Source organism: Leptopilina boulardi, unplaced genomic scaffold (assembly GCF_019393585.1).
Source record: "Leptopilina boulardi isolate dan_hultmark-lab unplaced genomic scaffold, ZJU_Lbou_2.1 LbouV2_371, whole genome shotgun sequence".
In the NCBI taxonomy this organism is placed as follows: Eukaryota; Metazoa; Arthropoda; class Insecta; order Hymenoptera; family Figitidae; genus Leptopilina; species Leptopilina boulardi.
This window is the reverse complement of record NW_026137942.1, coordinates 1,667,465-1,688,060: the sequence shown is the minus strand read 5'-3', so window position 1 is coordinate 1,688,060 and position 20,596 is coordinate 1,667,465. Positions and strand designations below refer to the sequence as shown.

The 20,596-nt window shown below is 30.4% G+C and overlaps 1 protein-coding gene across 4 annotated transcripts in view; it reads right to left on the bottom strand.

The window, feature by feature from the left end:
• LOC127287493 (estradiol 17-beta-dehydrogenase 2) overlaps positions 1-20,596 on the bottom strand; it is a 158,883-nt gene that overhangs the window by 126,783 nt on the left and 11,504 nt on the right. For all 4 annotated transcript variants that reach the window (XM_051314464.1, XM_051314462.1, XM_051314463.1 and 1 more), the window contains exon 3: positions 5,438-5,743. In XM_051314464.1, coding sequence (XP_051170421.1) covers positions 5,438-5,743 — 306 coding nt within the window. The remainder of the gene's footprint in view (positions 1-5,437; positions 5,744-20,596) is intronic.

The following is a 20,596-nucleotide window of genomic DNA, read 5'->3' as shown; positions in this document are numbered from 1 at the left end:
GGGTTTTGATTGTTTTATAATAGTTTGTGAAGTTTAAAAAAAAATTCCCTTATTTTTAGATTTAGTTATACTAGAGACTTTGTCTAATCAAGATGTCTTCTACAAGAATTGATCATATTTATAAACAAAAAGATCTCGCACAAAATTGGGCAAAAGCCAGCGAGGCAATTCGTCGAAAACATAAATTATTGAAATTAGGTAAAGAGTCCTTTGAGCTAGCAGTAGGAGACACTTTTAAACCTATTGTTAATCCTCTGGAAAAACTAGTTGGTGATATTGAAATACTTAAAGCAGTTGATGGTATAAAGAAAGAGAAAAAAATTTTTAAAAATGAAGAAGTGGAAGAAGAATTTGACAATTCCAACGATGATAATTTAAATGAAGAATCATTGAAATCAGCAACATTTGAAGAACAGTCACAACCTTTAAAATTATCCGATCAAGAAATGCTAATAGCGCCTTCTTCACTATCAACTTATGAAAATACAAGAAAATATCACACACGTTTAAATCAAAGGAATAAAGATATCGATACTGTATATGGTGTAAGAAAATTAACAAAAGACAGATTTATGATTGGTAATTCTGCAATAAATTTCAGTCAAAACTATATTAATGTTGGTAACATGACATTTCGCAGTAGTAAAGGGTTACTTGAGCTTCTTTTTAAAAAAATCCTAGCGAATCTGTTGTGAGTTTAGAGGATTTAAAAAACTTTAAAACAATTTTTTTAACAACGAACGCTCATAAAAAACACTACAGCGCTGATCATCACAAGCAGCTGGAAATTCAAGTCATACAACCGAAATTTTATCTATTATTGAAGAATTACAAGAAGCTAACATTATTTATTAATGAATGTTAATTGAAAGAAACATTAGTTGAAGAATATCTTTCGACGTATTTGGACGTTCCTTTATAAAAAGTGAAAATTCAATTGGTGGACCTCCTGGTGTTGGCTTCAAGGTCACCACTGAAGGACACTTTGATATTGAAAATAAAAAATTACGTAATGTAGCTGAAGCTTCAGAAAACAATGATGCAGGAAATTTAAAATTGGTGCAAAATTTATTAGAAAAAGATGCAGAAGAATTCTACAATAGTATTGCAGTTTTAAGACAACAAGTTAATGACGCTACTTCTGCCATCACGAAATTAACGTTTGATCTGGATAAAGAATTTTTTGAAAAAATCAAAACAGAATATGATGCATTAGATAAACGAGAGTTTTTAAACTCTGAATTTATTTCTCAATTTGAACGCAGACTAAGAGCACTTGAGAAAAAAAATAAATCAAGAAAAATTAGCTCTCGTTAAAGAGTTACACAAGCCTGCGAGAAGAAATTATTCAAGACGAAAATTTGACATTCGAGGAATCGATGAAACTTGGCAAGCCGATCTTGTGAAAATGACGACATATGCAAAGGAAAATAAAGGTTACAAATACATTTTGACTGTCATCGATATTTTCTCAAAATTTGCCTGGGCTGTTCCTGTAAAGAATAAAACTGGCGAAGACGTTACTGCTGCTATGAAGTCAGTACTGGATCAAGGATGTGTGCCAATAATACTATACATCGAATAATTAAAATAATACCAAAAGATGTAAACAGAACGAATGAACGAAACATCTTATTTAGTATATATAAAAAATTTATTGTAAAATCATCGAAAAAAAATTGAAATTTAAAATTAGTGATAAAGTACGAATAAGTAAATTGAAATATGTTTTTGAGAAAGACTATACACCAAATTGGACAACAGAAATCTTCACCATTGATGTTTATAAATAATACTGAACCAACGACTTACTAAAAGATTATCAAAATAATCCAGTTGCTAGAAATTTTTATCAGCAAGAACTTACTCCAGTTAATAATCGTGATATTTATTTAGTTGAAAAAGCAATAAAAAAAACGTGGTAGTAAGATTTATGTAAAATGGTTAGGTTTCAATAATTCTCACAATAGTTGGATAGAAAATATGTAAATTTAATTTATATATATATATATAAGAAATAAAGATTTTTTATTTATTTTTAAAAACGTGTTTTTTTCTTCTCCTTTTAAAAATAGAAATTAAATTTAAGGTTAATAAAACAAATTGAATCACGTTATAAAAAATATTAATATATTCCATTGTTTTTTTTACAAAAAATTATTATCTTCAATAATTCATAAAATTTCTACATATTCGAAAATATCAGCACATAATTTTTTTAAATGAAATGTGCACAATTCACAAAATAATCGTGCAATATGAACAGATACATTATCTCTATTCATTAAAATTATGTTAAGTAAACTAAATTCTCTTTTAACAAATTTTTCAATGGTTTCCACATCTGTAACTCTATTTCTATTAAACATAATTTGTCCAATAGTTTGAATAATAATATTTAAATTATTTTGCATAAATAACTCTTCTAAATCAGAAATCTTTTGTTCAATACAGCCACTTAAGTTTTTTAAAACTTCAAACGTTGTTGCATTAAAATAAAATGAATGTACAGAATTTTTTCTACTCGTTTAATCATCACAAGACGCTGACCCATGTAGATGACAAATTTTAATTCTAAATTACCACATTTGAAAAAACTAGAAATTTCCGTAAAATAACTGCAAACACAATCCCATTCATATCAATATAAAGATAAGGTTGTTCGTGGATGGTTGCTACATAAATTTACTTGCACAATTAAATTTTTGAAATTGTTGACTGTGATTCCAACAACAATCTGTTTATTGAACGATGGAGTTAGGTTATATGCCGTATGGAGAATTAATGTATCTCTTGGTATATATGCCATTATTAAGAATTGGTTTCATTAGCTGATTTTAATTCAAAATTATTATAATCTCCACCCAAATATTTCAACTAGACTGATCTCTGTTCAATTTCTTAAATTTCATAAAATGATGCAATAATTATTTCACATTAAATTATAAATTTAATATTTACCCCCACCACATTTTATTAAATATACGCATATCAATCGAGGAATCTTAATAATGCATAAGTAAAAAAAATATGACAAACACATTTTTTTTTATTTTATTTATATTATCAAATGAAATTTTATACTTACCACTTCCACTTTGACTTTTTCAGAAATAAAACTGTGTAAATCGTACAATTAAAAAAATAAACGAAATATGTATATAAATTAGTCATCTTATTCGATAAAAAAATATTTCTGAGAATTGTTTTTCAGAATAAAGCCCCCCCCCACCCTTCCCAAATACTTTTTAAAAACAAATCCTCCCCCTTTACCCCATCACCGCTACTTACTTACGATTATTACGCCGACCCCCTTTTCACCCGCGAACCCCCCTTTAATGGCACAGCCCTGGCCTATCACACGGACACGCCCCTACAAACATTGCCTCACACCGACACAATACTAATAGGTACAGAACCGGCACAGTATATCTACTAATGTTACATTGAAAAAATTATATTCTAAATTTAAGAATTTCTTCTTAACTAGGCGCCAAGAAAATTCCCCACTAAAAGTTATTTTTCTATTTATTTAATAGTTATTTAATCTTTATTGTAAGAATATTTCCCACTTACTTTAAGTGGGGAATATTCTGGGCGCCTATTTAAGAAGAAATTCTTAAATCTAGAATATAATTTTTTCAGTGTATGATAACGTAATGGTTAGCGTATTAGCCTGCGGAGCGTTAGATTAGGGGGATCGATCCCACAGAGCGTTAAATATTTTCGAAAATGTATGTAAGCGATTGCATTAAATAATATTTCCTTTTTCTATTACACAGAAAAAACAAGGTCTCAAAGTGACTAGGTTATTTCTGTGTACATCAAGTTTTAATATTTTTATTAAGAATAAAAAATATTTTGCATCTATTTATTGTATTTTATGTACCATTATTGAAAGAGCAATAATGGTTATATACCATTTTGTAGTTGTTACAAAACAGTTCTAGAACTGTTAGAAATACATTTGTAACCATGTTCTAGATCTATTACAGAATATTACATATGCGCTGGGTACGAAATTTTGCGGAACCAGTGACTCACAGGTTCTTAACCAGTTATAGAACATGTTCTTAAAAAATTTGTAACAGTTCTATAAATGACCTGTAACAGTGTTTGCTGGGTTAACTGTAGCCTTAGTGTGTAAGGTCACTGTATGGCGGACATTTTAAGTTCACTCTTGTCACAGCTTACATATTTAGTAAATAAAATAACACTTTTGTCTTTAAATTGCCATTTTCTGATATAATTTACCCGGCTGAAATACTTGTACAAGAAAATGTGCAAGTTCTTGTACATGTGCATGAATGAACTTGTACATGTTCAAGTAATGTTCTTGAACAAGTTCGGCATCCGGAATTCAGACCTGTTCTTGTATCAGAACTTGTACAAGATACTGGACAAAAAAATGTACATGTTCTTGTACATATTTTTTGTGCAGGTTTCATGTACATTTTCTTGTACCAGATGTGGAACATGTTCTTGTACATGTTCATTCATGTTTTTTAAATTAAAAACTTTAAAGACTGCGCAGTAGTTTTCTTAAGCCTTTACAGCTACGCAATAATTTTTAGCATGCATAAGTGAAGAGTATAAATAATTATAACTTATTAAAATTGCAAATTTTGTTCAAAAACATTTTTAAACAAATTTTTTTGTACAAGAACATAAACGTATTCATGTAAAAGTACTTGTACATGAAACCTGCACAAAAAATATGTACAAGAACATGTATATTTTCTTATACAAGTATATTTTGTTGTCCGGGATCTTGTACAAGTTCTGATACAGGAACATGTCTCAATTCCGGATGCTGAACTTGGTCAAGAACATTACTTGAACATGTACAAGTTCATTAATGAACATGTACAAGAACTTGTACATTTTCCTGTATAAGTTTTTTCAGCCGGGTAGTCTATTTAAATATTCTATATTAATATTTATTCATTCATTTTATCTTAAAACAGATTTTACATCATTAAAAATCATGCAAAAGTTGTCCGTATACAACCTTCTAATAATTTCGTATTACAGTAAAGGATGTAAGACGGAAAAGTCAGACTTCCGTATACCAGCTTAGGAGTTGGTATAAGGAATTCAGGTTCTTGCTATACAACTTTTTTTACTGGATTGTCATATTTAGAACTACTCCATAAAATTTCAACTTAATCTATTTTGTATTTTATGAGAAAAGTTGCCCAGCAAGCTTACCATAAAATGAAATTTTGTTACTTGCACCAAACTGCAAGTTTATTGCAATCTTTTGTGCTGGCTGGGTATTTGAAAAAACAGTAAACTTTTTTTGTTAGGTAAATATTTAGATAACTTATTTTTCTAACTCCTTAGTGTTAAAAAAGTTAAGAAACTTACAATATTGTCATAAATTATCATTATAAAATAACATAATAAATGTTACTGAAAACGATTAATTACAAACCTGGTGCGAAGCATACAACTTTAATCCCTTGATCGTTTAATTCGACTCTTAAAGCAGAGGCCCAAGCACGAATACTACTTTTGGTAGCGCCATAAATAGAAAATGAAGGCAAGGGTTCTACAGTGCAATGACTCGAAATAAAAATAATTCTACCCTTGTCATCTCTAAGTAAAGGTAATAGTTCCTTTGTTATTCTTATTGTTCCCACAACATTAACATTTACCTGATGTAAAATTTGATCATCTGTTTGCCATTCAAAATCTCCAATTATCATCAATCCTGCATTATTGATCAGTGCATACAAAACTGTAAGGATAAAAAAATATTTTTTATCATATGTTGAAGACGGAAGTCAATTAACTAAAATAAATAATTTAAAGAGAAAATAGTAATGTTTAGAAAAAAATACTTAATTTTTACTTTTAACAAATCTACTCATAGGTAAAGCGTACATTGCTCTTCACTAACAAAGTTAAAATAAGGTAGTGGACTATCTCTCAGTATATTATTAATTCAATAAACCCGGATAGACAGTATTTTATTTAAAAAAGTATTAAAAGAGAGATGAGATAAAGACATTAAAAGGTGACTAAATAATTCAAAACTGAAATAGCACAAAAACACTGTAAACAGTGTACATTTAGTTCCCCAGAATTAATCATTGATAAAAATGTTTACAATTAAATCGACATTTACGTTAAGCGACTTGACTAAAATCAAGTCTCACGAAGAATGGTTTATTTCAATCAAAACAAAGCGATCAAATAAAAGAAATATTCAACAATAAAAAAAACAATTTGTCCATCATAAAATGAGACAACAAATAATAAATTGCATGTGTGAGAAATGTGTTTAATGTGAATGTTTGTTTTACGAGATTCTGTATTTTTTCAAATAGAGATTTAAAGTAATATACCAGAATAATAACAATTAAAATGATACACAAAAGTATCAAATTACTTTTCGAGCTCTTAGGAGTCCCAACAGTTAATTTTAAATATAAACAATTGTTATATTAATGAACACTTTCAGAATTTAACTGGAATCTGCACTTTTTGATATTTATAACACTTTATACTTGGAAATCAAATTTCCTTTTTCAACAAACTTTCATATATTAATCAACTTCACAAATTGTGGTATATTCACTTTACTATTTCGGATAATTCAACAAACTCAACCCTTAATTTGGGGAGCAAATAACAATCTCAACCACTTTTAGTGGAAGTAAAACTTTATACTCATCCGCCTTTTTGCGAGAAACACATCCGCTCTGCGGGAAAAAAATTATGACTCCTCGAACAATAATTTGGTGGCAATGATCACACCCTGTTTGTATGTAATTTTGACTAGTGGGAGGGTTGATTTTGCAATCCACAGCTCGTTGTTTCCATGCAAGTTTAGCAAACTTGCATTTTATTATTGGCCGAGTAAAAATTTTTAAGTCGATCCGAATGATTTTTATTTCTTCATCCGACATATTGGATTCCCCATTTTGAATTTTGAAAAGCTAACTTCAGATTCGTCATGATCCCAAGTAACAAATTCCATAAAAATCTAACAATTTCCCTATCAAAAAATTACACGTGTAGATATGGCCACATGTAATTACACGTGTAGTTCATGCTTTGAATTCGAAAGTCATTTTTTAAAATATTACACGTGTAACACGTGTAACAAATTCATGAAATTTTAAAAAATTGCAAAGTATAAAATACACGTGTAATTACACGTGTAGCAAATTCTTAAAATTTCAAAAAGTTTCAAAGTATGAATTACACGTGTAATATTTTGAAAAATGACTTTCAAATTCACCCAAGTAGCACGATATATCAACCAGATGTCACGGTGATATCACCGAGGAATGTCACCGTGACATCAGGAAAATGTCAAAATGTCCGCCTTACGGTGATATCACACAGTGACATCGAGGTGATATCATGGTGACATCAAGGTGATATCATGGTGATATCATGGTGATATCATGTTGATATTTTACAGGGATTTAAAATTTTTTAAAAATTATTATTTTTTTTATTTACTATTATTTTTTAAATTATTAAAAATTTTAAGTCCCTGTAAAATATCAACATGATATCCCGGTGATATCACCATGATATCACCACGATATCACCTTGATGTCACCATGATATCACCTCGATGTCACCGTGTGATATCACCGTAAGGCGGACATTTTGACATTTTCCTGATGTCACGGTGACATTCCTCGGTGATATCACCGTGACATCTGGTTGATATATCGTGCTACTTGGGTGAATTTGAAAGTCATTTTTCAAAATATTACACGTGTAATTCAAACTTTGAAACTTTTTGAAATTTTAAGAATTTGCTACACGTGTTATTACACGTGTATTTTATACTTTGCAATTTTTTAAAATTTCATGAATTTGTTACACGTGTTATATTTTAAAAATGACTTTCGAATTCAAAGCATGAACTACACTTAGGAAGAAACGTACACGTTCAGGAGCAAAACGGACTTCAGATTCGTGTTCAGCGGCCCAAAATACATGGGGATAGGGTACTGTGATCTCTGAACCCGGGCACTTTCTTTGTGATTATCATGGTAAAACCCATAAAAAACCATAAAATCATGGTTTTTTGCTATTATCTCGTAAACAAGGAGGGGGTCCTTTATGTTTATTTCATAAACATTATGCTTCCTCATTGTGTGAAGCAAAAAATTCGCTTCCTCGTGAAGGAAGCAATGAATTTGTCCAATTCAATTGATTGATTTAAAAAATTTCGTGTTAAAATTGTTTTAAATTAATTAAATTTTTTCAAAAATAAAGAAAATTTTAATTAATTTTGAGTGTAACATAAAGTTTATATATACGAATCGATTCGTTTTAATGCAAGGAATACAATTATTTTATTCATCAACTTGTATTTAAAAAAAACACAAAATTTTTTAGCTAAAATATGAATTTTCGATTTTTCAATTTTTATTAATTCTCAAATTTTAAATCAAATCTATACTTTATATATACCAACCAATTCGTTTTAATGCAGGGAATAAAATTATTTCATATATAAACATGAATTTAAATAAACACATCATTTTTTAGCTAAAATGAGAATTTTTGATTTTTTAACTTTCTTTAATTCTTTAAATTTCAATCAAATCTATACTTTATATATATCAATCGATTCATCTTGACATAAAGAAGACGATTATATTATATATTACCTTAAATTTTTCGAGTTAAAAATTTTTTCAATTAAAAAAAAAATTTTGGAAAAAAGACGATAAAATTTTTTTTTTGGGGTATTTTTAAAAATCCTCTCGTCATTTTTGAGAGATTAATGTGTTAAATAAGCCTACCAAATTTTACCCAAATCCATTAAAACCTGTTAAAGATATCGTGTTCACAAAAACGATCCACACACACATACACACACACATACATACATCCGGACAATTGATCAGGATCTCATATAACATGTTTCTATATAGAGGAAAATTTGTTTTCACCATTTCTAAAAAGTTTATAAACGAAAGGACTACATAGCTTCCTCCACGAGGAAGCAAAAACGCAAAATTTTGAAAAATGTTTCAAATAAAAATTGTAGGTCTCAAAAAAAACACATTTAATGTTGTATGCATTTTTTAACAAAAGTGGTTATTTTTTGAGAAAAATCCATAAAACCATAAAACATCATGAAAAATGACGGAAAAAACAATGAAGGAAGTGAAGGAAATCCGTGGCGTGCTTGGTGTGTACGTTTCTTCATAGTGAGTACTATTAACATGTTTTCATTTAATACTTTTTTGTTCTTTATACTTTCTTCTTTTTCTTATTTTTTAGTTTTGAGGTAATTAATAAAAAAAACATTTCTGTTACAGCCCTTATTCGAACCAACCAGCTTTTCTTCGCGAATATGGTCCTCGGCTGTCGGACCCAACCTTTGAAATTGTATTCGTGTAAGTGTATCGTTAGGAGTGGGAAGAGGCCACTTTAGTCGAGAGTAGGTGGGAGGAGGTGAGTGTTTTCCCTTTTTCTTTTTAATTAATACAAAAGAAAATTTATTATATTTTTTTAATTGATTTACGATTTTTTTTAAATATATATATCGTAAAATTCCAAAGATTTTATAAAAAAAATTATCAAATGACTGTATGTTATTTTTGCTTCCTCGTGGAGGAAGCTATGTAGTTCTTTCGTTTATAAAATTTTTAAAAATGGTGAAAACAAATTTTCCTCTATATAGAAACATGTTATATGAGATCCTGATCAATTGTCCGGATGTATGTATGTGTGTGTGTATGTGTGTGTGGATAGTTTTTGTGAACACGATATCTTTAACAGGTTTTAATGGATTTGGGTAAAATTTGGTAGGCTTATTTAACACATTAATCTCTCAAAAATGACGAGAGGATTTTTAAAAATACCCAAAAAAAAAAATTTTATCGTCTTTTTTCCAAAATTTTTTTTTTAATTGAAAAAATTTTTAAATCGAAAAATTTAAGGTAATATATAATATAATCGTCTTCTTTATGTCAAGATGAATCGATTGATATATATATAAAGTATAGATTTGATTGAAATTTAAAGAATTAATGAAAGTTAAAAAATCAAAAATTCTCATTTTAGCTAAAAAATGATGTGTTTGATTAAATTCAAGTTTATATATGAAATAATTTTATTCCTTGGATTGAAACAAATCAATTAGTATATAGAAAGTATACATTTGAATAAAATTAATAAAATTAATGAAATTTAAGAAATAAAAAATTTACGTCTTAGCTAAAAAATTGTGTTTTTATTTAAATTCAAGTTTAAACATAAAATAATTGTATTCCTTGCATTGAAACGAATCGACTGGTATGTATAAAGTATACATTTGCGTTAAATTAAAACAATTAATGAAAGTTAAAAAATAAAAAATTTACATTTTAACAAAGAAATTTTGTGTTTATTTAAATTCATGTTCAAATATAAAATAATTGTATTCCTTTTTTTAAACTTTCATTAACTCTTTCATTTTAAATAATAATAATAATTTAAATATATATCATACATACCAATCGATTTATTATAATGCAAGGAATGCAATAATTTTATGTTTAAACTTGAATTTAAACAAACACAATTTTTTTATGTATATTAATTTCAGTGTTAATGCTTCCTCCATGAGGAAGCAAATTTTTTGCATCATATAATGAGGAAGCAAAATGTTCATGAAATGAACATAAAGGACACCCTACTTGTTTTATAAGTATTATGTATATTATAAATAGTTATAAATATAAGCTTAAAATAAATAAACAAATGTTGTATTAAACCAGGAGGGTCATAAATTTGTCTATTTTGGTTAATGCACCATTGAGGGAAGAGTTTAATTGACCCTGGCCGTTGGATATATCTGGTGTTCGGATATTAAGATATATCGATGTCGGAGTTATTGGATCTCTCCACACTTTCAATTTCCCGTCGTGTTGTCCTGTTTCGGGTGAAAAGAAAATGGAGAAAGTTGTCGGTTGTTTGGGGGTTAATACAGACAATGTGTAAGTATTGTTTGATTAAAAGTAGAGTATTCCAAAAAAATGTTAAGCTTATTGTTGTTTTCTTTTTTTTTTAATTTATTATAGTCCTTTCTTCAATTTGCCTAACGTTACATCGCCCGAGGATTTTCATCCGAGTTATGAAGCTTTGGATTTATATTACGTTCAAAAATTTGAGGTGGATGAGGATGATTTGGCGTCTTTTACGTTGTTGTCTGTGTCTTGGGAAACTGAGTTGTTTTATTAATAGTTTTGTTTTGTTAATATTTAATGGATAGATGATTAATAAAAAATTTGTTAAGCGTTGGAAGGTGCCTTTGCTTGATGAAGATAGTTTCCGGCACCCTGGCATGTTTTTGTCCGAGTTTGAGAGAGTCAAAAATATGGGTCTTTATAAGATGTGTCATCTGTATATATATATATATATATATATATATATATATATATACTAGAGGGGCTACGCCCCCCTGCGCGCTTGGCGGAGGAGGGGAAATGAGAGGAGGGAGGGGGGACTTGCGGCTATATTCAGAGCCTTAAAACGAACATAACCTCAAAATTTAGGTCATTTTTGACGGAGGAGGGGAAATGAGAGGAGGGAGGGGGACTTGCGGCTATATTCAGAGCCTTGAAACGAACATAACCTCAAAAATTAGGTCATTTCTGGCGAGGGAGGGGAGGGGACTTGCGGCTATATTCAGAGTCTTGAAACGAACATAACCTCAAAATTTAGGTCATTTTTGACAGAGGAGGGGAAATGAGAGGAGGGAGGTGACTTGCGGCTATATTCAGAGCCTTGAAACGAACATAACCTCAAAATTGAGGAGGGGGGACTCCCCCCTCCTAGGTCAAGAATTCTTGAAACAGCGGTGGCGGCGGCGATATCTTTTTGTAATATAGGAAGATATATATCTATCTATATTACAAAAAGATATCGCCGCCAACGCCGCCGCTGTTCCAAGACTCTGAATATAGCCGCAAGTCAAGAGAAGAGGGGGTAGAAGAGAAGGGAGGGGGGACTTGCGGCTATACTTAGAATCTTGAAACGATCTTAACCTTTAAATTTAGGGTGGGGGGAGCGGAAGAGAGGAGGGGGATGGGGGTTGGCGCGCGAAGCCGCTGCCGCTGTTCCAAGACTCTGAATATAGCCGCAAGTCAATAGAAGGGGGGTAGAAGAAAAGGGAGGGGGGACTTGCGACTATATTCAGAGTCTTGAAACGATCTTAACCTTTAAATTTAGGGCGTGGGGAGGGGAAGAGAGGAGGGTGGATAGGGGTTGGCGCGCAGGGGGCATAGCCCACTAGTATAATATATACTTGAGGGGCTACGCCCCCCTGCGCGCTTCGCGCGACAACCCCCCTATTTTAATCATTTTTTTTTAATTTTCCGTTGATCTTATTTTTCCAAATGAACCACCTATTTCAAAGAATTATTATTACAATTTCATTGAAATCTGAATAAATGTTATTAAAATTAAAATTATTAAATTTTAATTAATAAATTAATTAAATTAATAATAAATAAATAATTAAATAAATTAAAATCGACATTAAGAAATTATTGTTAAAAATAATTTCAATGAAATTGCCTAAAAACCAATAAATTATTAAAAAGTCTTGAAACGAACATAATCTTTTCTTTAAATTCAAGTCATTTTTGGCGGAAACTCCACCTTCACTTGCGGCTATATTGAAAGTCTTGAAATTTACATAACCTTAAAATTTATGTCATTTTTGGCGGGAAATATAGAGAGAGATGAGGGAAGGGGGAAAGATTAACTGCTTTATTAGGGTCTTAAAACAAACATAACCTCAAAATTTAGGTCAATTTTTGGCGGAGGAGGGGAAATGAGAGGAGGGAGGGGGGACTTGCGGCTAAATTCAGAGCCTTGAAACGAACATAACCTCAAAATTTAGGAGGGGGGACTCCCCCCTCCTAGGTCAAGAATTCTTGAAACAGCGGCGGCGGCGGCGATATCTTTTTGTAATATAGGAAGAAAGATATATATATGCATATGAGAATGAATTTTGATCTGTTGTGTTTGTAAAAAATATTGTTAACAAAAAAAAATTTATTTTAGGTCTCTGTCTTTCATGAATTGTCAGGAAAGCTGATGGACAAGCTCCGACTGTTTTCGTGGAGATGTCGCAGTAGCCATCAGACTTTACGATTGACGGTCGCTCGTGCCCCAGGCCCTGAAAACGTACATTTCTTCGCCGAGGAAAAGGTTTATGACATTTCTTTGTGGGAGAAGTTGTAGGACTGTGTTTAACTTAGTAAAAAAATTAGTGTAGTGTAATTTTTATAGATATTTCAAAAACTGTTTGCGCCGGACTTCTTCATGTAGGATTGTTTGAAAATCTTTGTATGCTGGTTTTTATCTACACTGCAACGCCGGTTATTCGGACAGTTCGGGTATGTGTCCAAATAATCTGGAATGGTCACCTTGACGAAAAAGCATAAACTTACAGGGCCGTAAGAAGTTTTTTTTGCCTTAGATTGAAATACATAACCAAAGTTTGACAGTTGACCAACAGTTTTGAGGTTAGACCCATAAGACTTGAGAAAAGAAAATATTAATTAAGTGAGAAATATTAATTGTTTTTTAGAAATAAAACAAATTTTACTTAGCAAAATTGTCACACAGGTTATTAATTTTTATCATTTTCATATAACACTAATAAATAATTGCAAAATAATACATTAAATCAAGGCGGGGAACGGACTCTTTAACAGATGCGCTACTGTGTGTAGAGATACTTTCCTTTTCTCCTCACCCCGTTTTAGCGCCTAAGATTTCCAAATAATCCAGTATCCGAATAACCGGCGTTCCAGTGTATTGGTGAGTTTTGTATATTCTTATTTAATGCATATATATTTTAATTGTATTTTATTGAAACTTTAATCATTTTTAACTCTTAATTCATTATGCAATATGTTTATGAATATTGTACGCTTTTGCGACATTTTTATTTATTATAATTTAACCAAGTAAACCCTTAATTATCCCCCTTTTTACTTTTTTTGTTTTTTCTTTAAAAGACGTTTTTTATTCCTTGTTATTAATTTTTTTGACTAATATGAATAATGTTACAGTCTTACTTATTGTACATATTTTTATAGTATCTATATATTAATATATTTCTGTTTTTTATTGTAAGTTCAGCATTATGATAACTTTATTTGTTTGTAAAATATTTCATTTTTTATTAACAACAAGCATCCAAAAGCTTTATATGAAGTATTTCGGTTCAATTTTAGTTAAATAACAATAAAAAATGAGATATTTTACAAACAAATAAATTTATCGTAATTCCGAACTAACCAACTGAAAGTTAAGGTAATTCCGCATCCAACGTGGCCTGTATGTAGTATTTTGGATCAGCCCGATCCGAAAACCTTCAATATTAATGTTGGATCACTTCAGGAATTTTGCCTTATATATATTCCCCTTTTTATGTTTTAAACAATTGTATAATATATTTATGTATTGATTGCCATAATATATGTTTATGAATTGTATATTTATATAATATATGTTTAATTATAAACATATAAAAAAGAAAAAATCGTTGCGACATTCGATCGTAACAGTAGGAGGATCTGAAATCATTATATTTCGTAAAAAAATTTCCTGGACATATTCCAACTGATCGTCTACATTATTCGTAGTTGCTTCGTCCTCAATTTCGTCTAAAAAACATTTATCAATAATTTTGATTGATCTTCAAAAATGTAAATTTAATACTACGGTTAGATTACCCGATACAGCATTTCTAACCTCAAAAAGATAACCATATTTAAAAAATAAAATTGCACAATTGTATACCGAGTTTATTTAATTAAATTAAATATTATTTTTTAAACAAAATTCTGTAAATACTAACCTGTTACAATTTAACAAAACACAGAAACCACGTGTTTACAGGCACAACTTAACACGTCTTAACATGTGAATTTCATCTCACAAATTTCTCCTTCGTTAGAGATTTTCCCCGTTAATTCGTGAGGAGTATCATTTAAATGAGATGTTTGGAGACAAAACGCTAAAATATTATAAATATCGCCAGTATTTTTACTATCAAAATGTGTCCCATAGTGAATCACATGTCCAGCCTTAAAAAGATTCTCTCCTCCAATAAAACTTTTACTAGTCTAGTCTTAGACGAAAAACAAGGCATATCATTATTTTACTCAGGACCTCAATTTTTTTGCTTAAACCCTTCATTTTGGGGTAAAAATAAAGTACCTAAATTTGGTACTTCGAACTCCCTCGGTCAATTTTTGATTTACAGGGTTCATTTTTTATTAAATTACTCAGAATTTTATACACTTTCTTTTTTATAATAACTATTTGTATTGTAAAATGTCATGGAAGGCGGAAATTTGAAAAAACTGATTTTTTACACCTATGTCTTAAAATATTTTTAGTTTCCGCTACACGGAGAGAAAAATCATACTATATTCACATGGGTTGTGTCACTCATTATTCACATCACCTGTGACGTGCTTTTTTTACACAAAATTCATGTGTTTATTGGGTCGTAGATTTCTATGCAAGAAAAGTTTGGAACATGTACTATATTTGCTTCAAGTCCATGTAGTAAATACTCCCCTCCACTCAATGCGAAATTTGCTTGAAATCCATGCGCTTTTCGGATGGATTTCTTGCAACGGAGATAGAAATAATAGTGCGCATGCGTGACTATATATATATATGACTAGACACGTGAACGGGAGTCACGCATGCGCACTAGCATTTCTATCTCCGTTGTAAGAAATCCATCCGAAAAGCGCATGGATTTCAAGCAAATTTTATATAGAGAGAAGGAAGGCAATTTTATCATGTTTCTTAAGCGTTTATAGTTTACAGATCAATCAGAATTAGTATACATGTCTTTCTAATTTCACACAACGTTTATTCATGCAATAAACACAAGATTTCATGAAAAAATATCTTGCGTGATAAACGATTTTTACATGAAATAGTGTTATGTGAAAAAAGCAACAGTGGCTCATGTGAATATAGTATGATTTTTCTCTCCGTGTAGAAGTTCGAAGTACCAAATCTAAATCTTGGGGTAAATGGGGACAGTCAGTTTCATGCGTTTAAAGCATATTTAACCTTTATGGCGCTGAGGAAAAAAACACCTTCTATGGGCGGACGAGGCACCCGAGTACCCATGTTTAATTTATTGAAGATTTGTATTAAAATAAGCAGTTCAATTAACATTCAGTGTAGTGGACGTTTTGATGAAAGTAATAATCACATAATATGAATACACTGTAAAAGAAAGTATTATTTTAAAGCCGAAAAGATGTCGTATTTTAAGGGGGCGCCTACTTTAGAAGGTCAAAAAATGAGTAAATTTCAGGAATTGATTTTCACAAACACATTGAAATAAATTAATGCGAGATTTTGTGGAAGTTTTCTTATATATTTAAGGCCAGGTCCAAGTCGAGTCAGCTGTTCCTTTGAAGTTTCAATGGAACAGCTGACACGATATATCGAACCTATATCAAAACTAAAATTTTGGAAAATTAATACAGTGTTTACATGAAAGCAAGACAATAATAGTATATTTTGCATCTAGGGAGGAAAATAGTTGATTTCCGCGAGTGTAGTATACACACGAGACGGAAATCATTTTCCTTCCGAGTTGCACATACTATTTTTTCTAACACACATACCGAAAATACATAGATTTAAAATAAAGAATGTTAATTTTTCTAAAAACGGTATTTTATTATTAAATTTTAGCGAAAAATATAACTTTTCTAATAAGTCGACTACATTGAGATTAAATTATGTTATTCTTCTTCTTCTTCTTAAATGACTTGAGGCACAGCCAACTGTCAGAACAATAAACTTAGAAGACGAAAAAGTTCTAGAATACACTATATGCTACACTGTTGGTAATACAGGTTAGACAACAGCAAAGTAAATCCAGCTTGTAGGAAATTTGAGATTGAATCAAATATATCGTTCGCTTGGAAACGGACAAGTCGAGTACGAGGAAAATGACTTTTCCATACGTTGAATCTATTCATGAATCATAATAAACTCCCATGAGAAGAATACATGTGAGAATTGAATTCAAAGCGTATAGGCCATACATTGATATATATAATAATTGATCTCAATAACAATTTCTAACTTTCAATCAGAAACATAACACAATGGAAGGTTAAAGTAAGACTACTGTAGTCAAGCTCCCTCTGGACAAAACAATGAGAAACAAACTCACATTGAGTGAGAAACATCAATTGTACTTGTAACGCGGGAAAATGTCAACACCGGGTTTCAAACACTTTATATATACTTAAACCTTGAACAAGGGGTATACAGTTAAGATATTAAACTGTCGAAGACCACAACACTGCAAGGTGACACCGCAGATATACAAAAGATGTTTACATAGTTCTACAAAGCAATATAAACAGCAGAGGTCACAGCACAATAACAGTGAGTCATCTCAAACTCAGATAAAACCAGTAAAATTTATGAAAAATCACACGGAACAGAATAAAATAATAAAATAGATTCTCAGGATGACACAAAAAATTTGGATATTTCACAAATAGGTTACGATGAGCGAGGGTAGAAGTCACACTCGCTTATAGAACAAAACTCAGAACTGATCAGGATTAGAACAAACTTCGAAGAACACTTCAGAGAGCACGTGGTAGAACGAACGGTTTAATAAAAAAGGTTATATAGTTGCTTTCAAAAGCAGAACAAATCATATGTATTCACAACACAGAACTTGGCTAAAATGAACTAAAACTTGTTTGAACAAATCACAGCCCTAGTGAAAATAAACACATATCGAGTTGGACATGTAAATATATGTGTAATACACATGTAAATACGCGAGGAAAAGTTTTTACACGTGTAATAAATTTTTTCTTATGTATTTACACATGTAAATACACGTTTAAATACATGAGGAAAAATTATTACACGTGTATATGAACTTTTCCTTGTGTATCTACACGTGTATTTACATGTCCAAATCGACACGTGGAATTACACGTGTTTATTTTTAATAGGGAGGAAGAACAAAATCTATGGTAAATGCATGGAGTGCCGGAACATATTCCGTCCGGTCACTACCGCTGCCAAGTTAGAACTCCCCAAATTATGTTATTACTGATCAACAGAATTGACAGAATGACAACAAACGTAAAGAGACGCCAAGCGGAGAAAGTGTACACTATTGTTTACGTGATTATCGATTTTAAATTTGATTCGATATATCGAAATATCAACATTAAACTTAAACTCGATATTTCGAATCGATAGTTTGACAGTAAATTCAATAATATACTGTTCTTGTTATTCTTAAGGCCAGGTCCAAGTCGAGTCAGCTGTTCCTTTGAAGTTTCAATGGAACAACTGACACGACTTGGACCTGGCCTTAATGTTCTATAAACAACAGAAATAAAAATTGACGTTACAGGGAGAGAAACTTACATTCCCTCCCTGCTAGTGATGTCACAGGGAGGGAACGTACTTTTCCTCCCTGTCAGACATACTTTTCTCCCCCTTTACAGGTAAGAAATGGTGTACTTTCGGTGCATGTGTTAGAAAAAATAGTTTCTCATTTAGGATAATTGATTATTGTCAAGAAATATACCAGCTAAAAATTTTTTTGAGTAAAAATAATGAAAAAAAAATTAATGACGATAAATTAAATATGAGCATATTTTATTACGAAAACTTTTAAGATATTTTCTCGGAAATAACAATAAAAAATGCAATTTTCATTTGGAGAATTAATAAACACTAAAAACTATACCAGCTAAGATTCACCAATCACGAAAATAACAAAAAAAAACTTTTTTTTAACATAACATATCGACACTATTTTTACTGATTTTGACAGCCATTTGGCAGATAATAAATGTCACAAGTTATTTCGTGATTCTGACAACAGGAGGAGATTGGCGCTGTTGCTAACAAATGCAAATATATATTATTTGCCAAATGGCTGTCAAAATCAGTAAAAATAGTGTCGATATGTTATGTTAAAAAAAAGTTTTTTTTTGTTATTTTCGTGATTGGTGAATCTTAGCTGGTATAGTTTTTAGTGTTTATTAATTCTCCAAAAGAAAATTGCATTCTTTTTTGTTATTTCCGAGAAAATATCTTAAAAGTTTTCGTAAAAAAATATGCTCATATTTAATTTATCGTCATTAATTTTTTTCCATTATTTTAATTAAAAAAAAGTTTTAGCTGGTATACTTCTTGACAATAATCAATTATCCTAAAGGAAAAACTATTTTATTGTCTTGCTTTCAAGTAAACACTAAATAATTTTCAAAAATTTTAGTTTCGATATAGGTGGTGCTGCCTTACTAGGACCTACCCAAATAAATTACATATTTTATAAAAAAAATTGTTTAATGTAATTTTTCATAATTTTTTAATAGAAATTTCTACATTTATCTGAATGAAATGTGCAGAGGTACCCGGTTACCATGTCCGCCTTTTAAGGGTGAAGAAACTTTGTTTATTATTTCCGAATATATAAATAAAAAGGTACAGTATAAATAATATTAAAACACTTTATATGGATAAATTTGAGATGTCAAGAAACCTTAGGTCGGTAGGATTTTAAAAATTACGAAAAAAACAAATTGAAATATGCAAAAGGTACCCGGGTACCTCGTCAGTACAATAAAGGTTAAATTTTTTTCTGCTGTCCAGTAAAAAAAATAATTGGGAGTAAGCGAAAAGAATTGGTGGTAACTTAAGAATTCACGGTAAGAAAAAAATAATTCACCGTAAAGTTCCAATTCGGTTTTTTTCGCCAAACCGAATTCAGCTTAAGTTACCTCCAACTATTTTCGCTTACTCCCAATTATTTTTTTTACTGGGTGCATAAAATGAATCCTGGGGATGTAAATAACAACTTAAAAAGATATAAACCCTGGCGGATTTGATTTACCTAAATTCGACCCAGCTGGGGCGAATCTAAGTCGAATTCAGGTAATTATCAAAAAAAAGCTTTAAATTGATGAAAATTTATAAAAATTAGTATTGTGAGGTTAAATGAACATTTATAGAGTTAATTTTTGTAAGAATTTTAATTATTAACGTGATAAATAATAAATAATCACTTGATATGTGCAAGTGGTAACTGTAGATTTTAACTCGTTGTCAGTTTTCATAATATTTTCAAGAAATTAGTGTAAAATGTGTGAAAATATAATTTATATTTAATAGAAATTGCAAATTTTATTAAATTATTTACTTATAAGAACTCTACTATACCGACAGCAAGAGGATATATTCAGGTAAGTAAAGTTATTGTAGCGTGTAGATTTGTTGTGACTAAAAGATGACGCTTTAGTTTCTATAGTGATCAGACAGGAACATCGAATCTCATGATCAAATATTCATGAAGATTCATGAGATTCGATGTTCCTGTCTGATCACTATAGAAACTAAAACGACATCTTTTAGTCACAACAAAACTACACGCTACAATAACTTTACTTACCTGAAAATATCCTCTTGCTGCCGGTATAGTAGAGTTCTTATCACTTTTAAGAAAACTTTTTTTTAAAATTAAATTGCAATTATTTTAAACTGTGCTCGATAAATAATAAAATAATTTAATAAAATT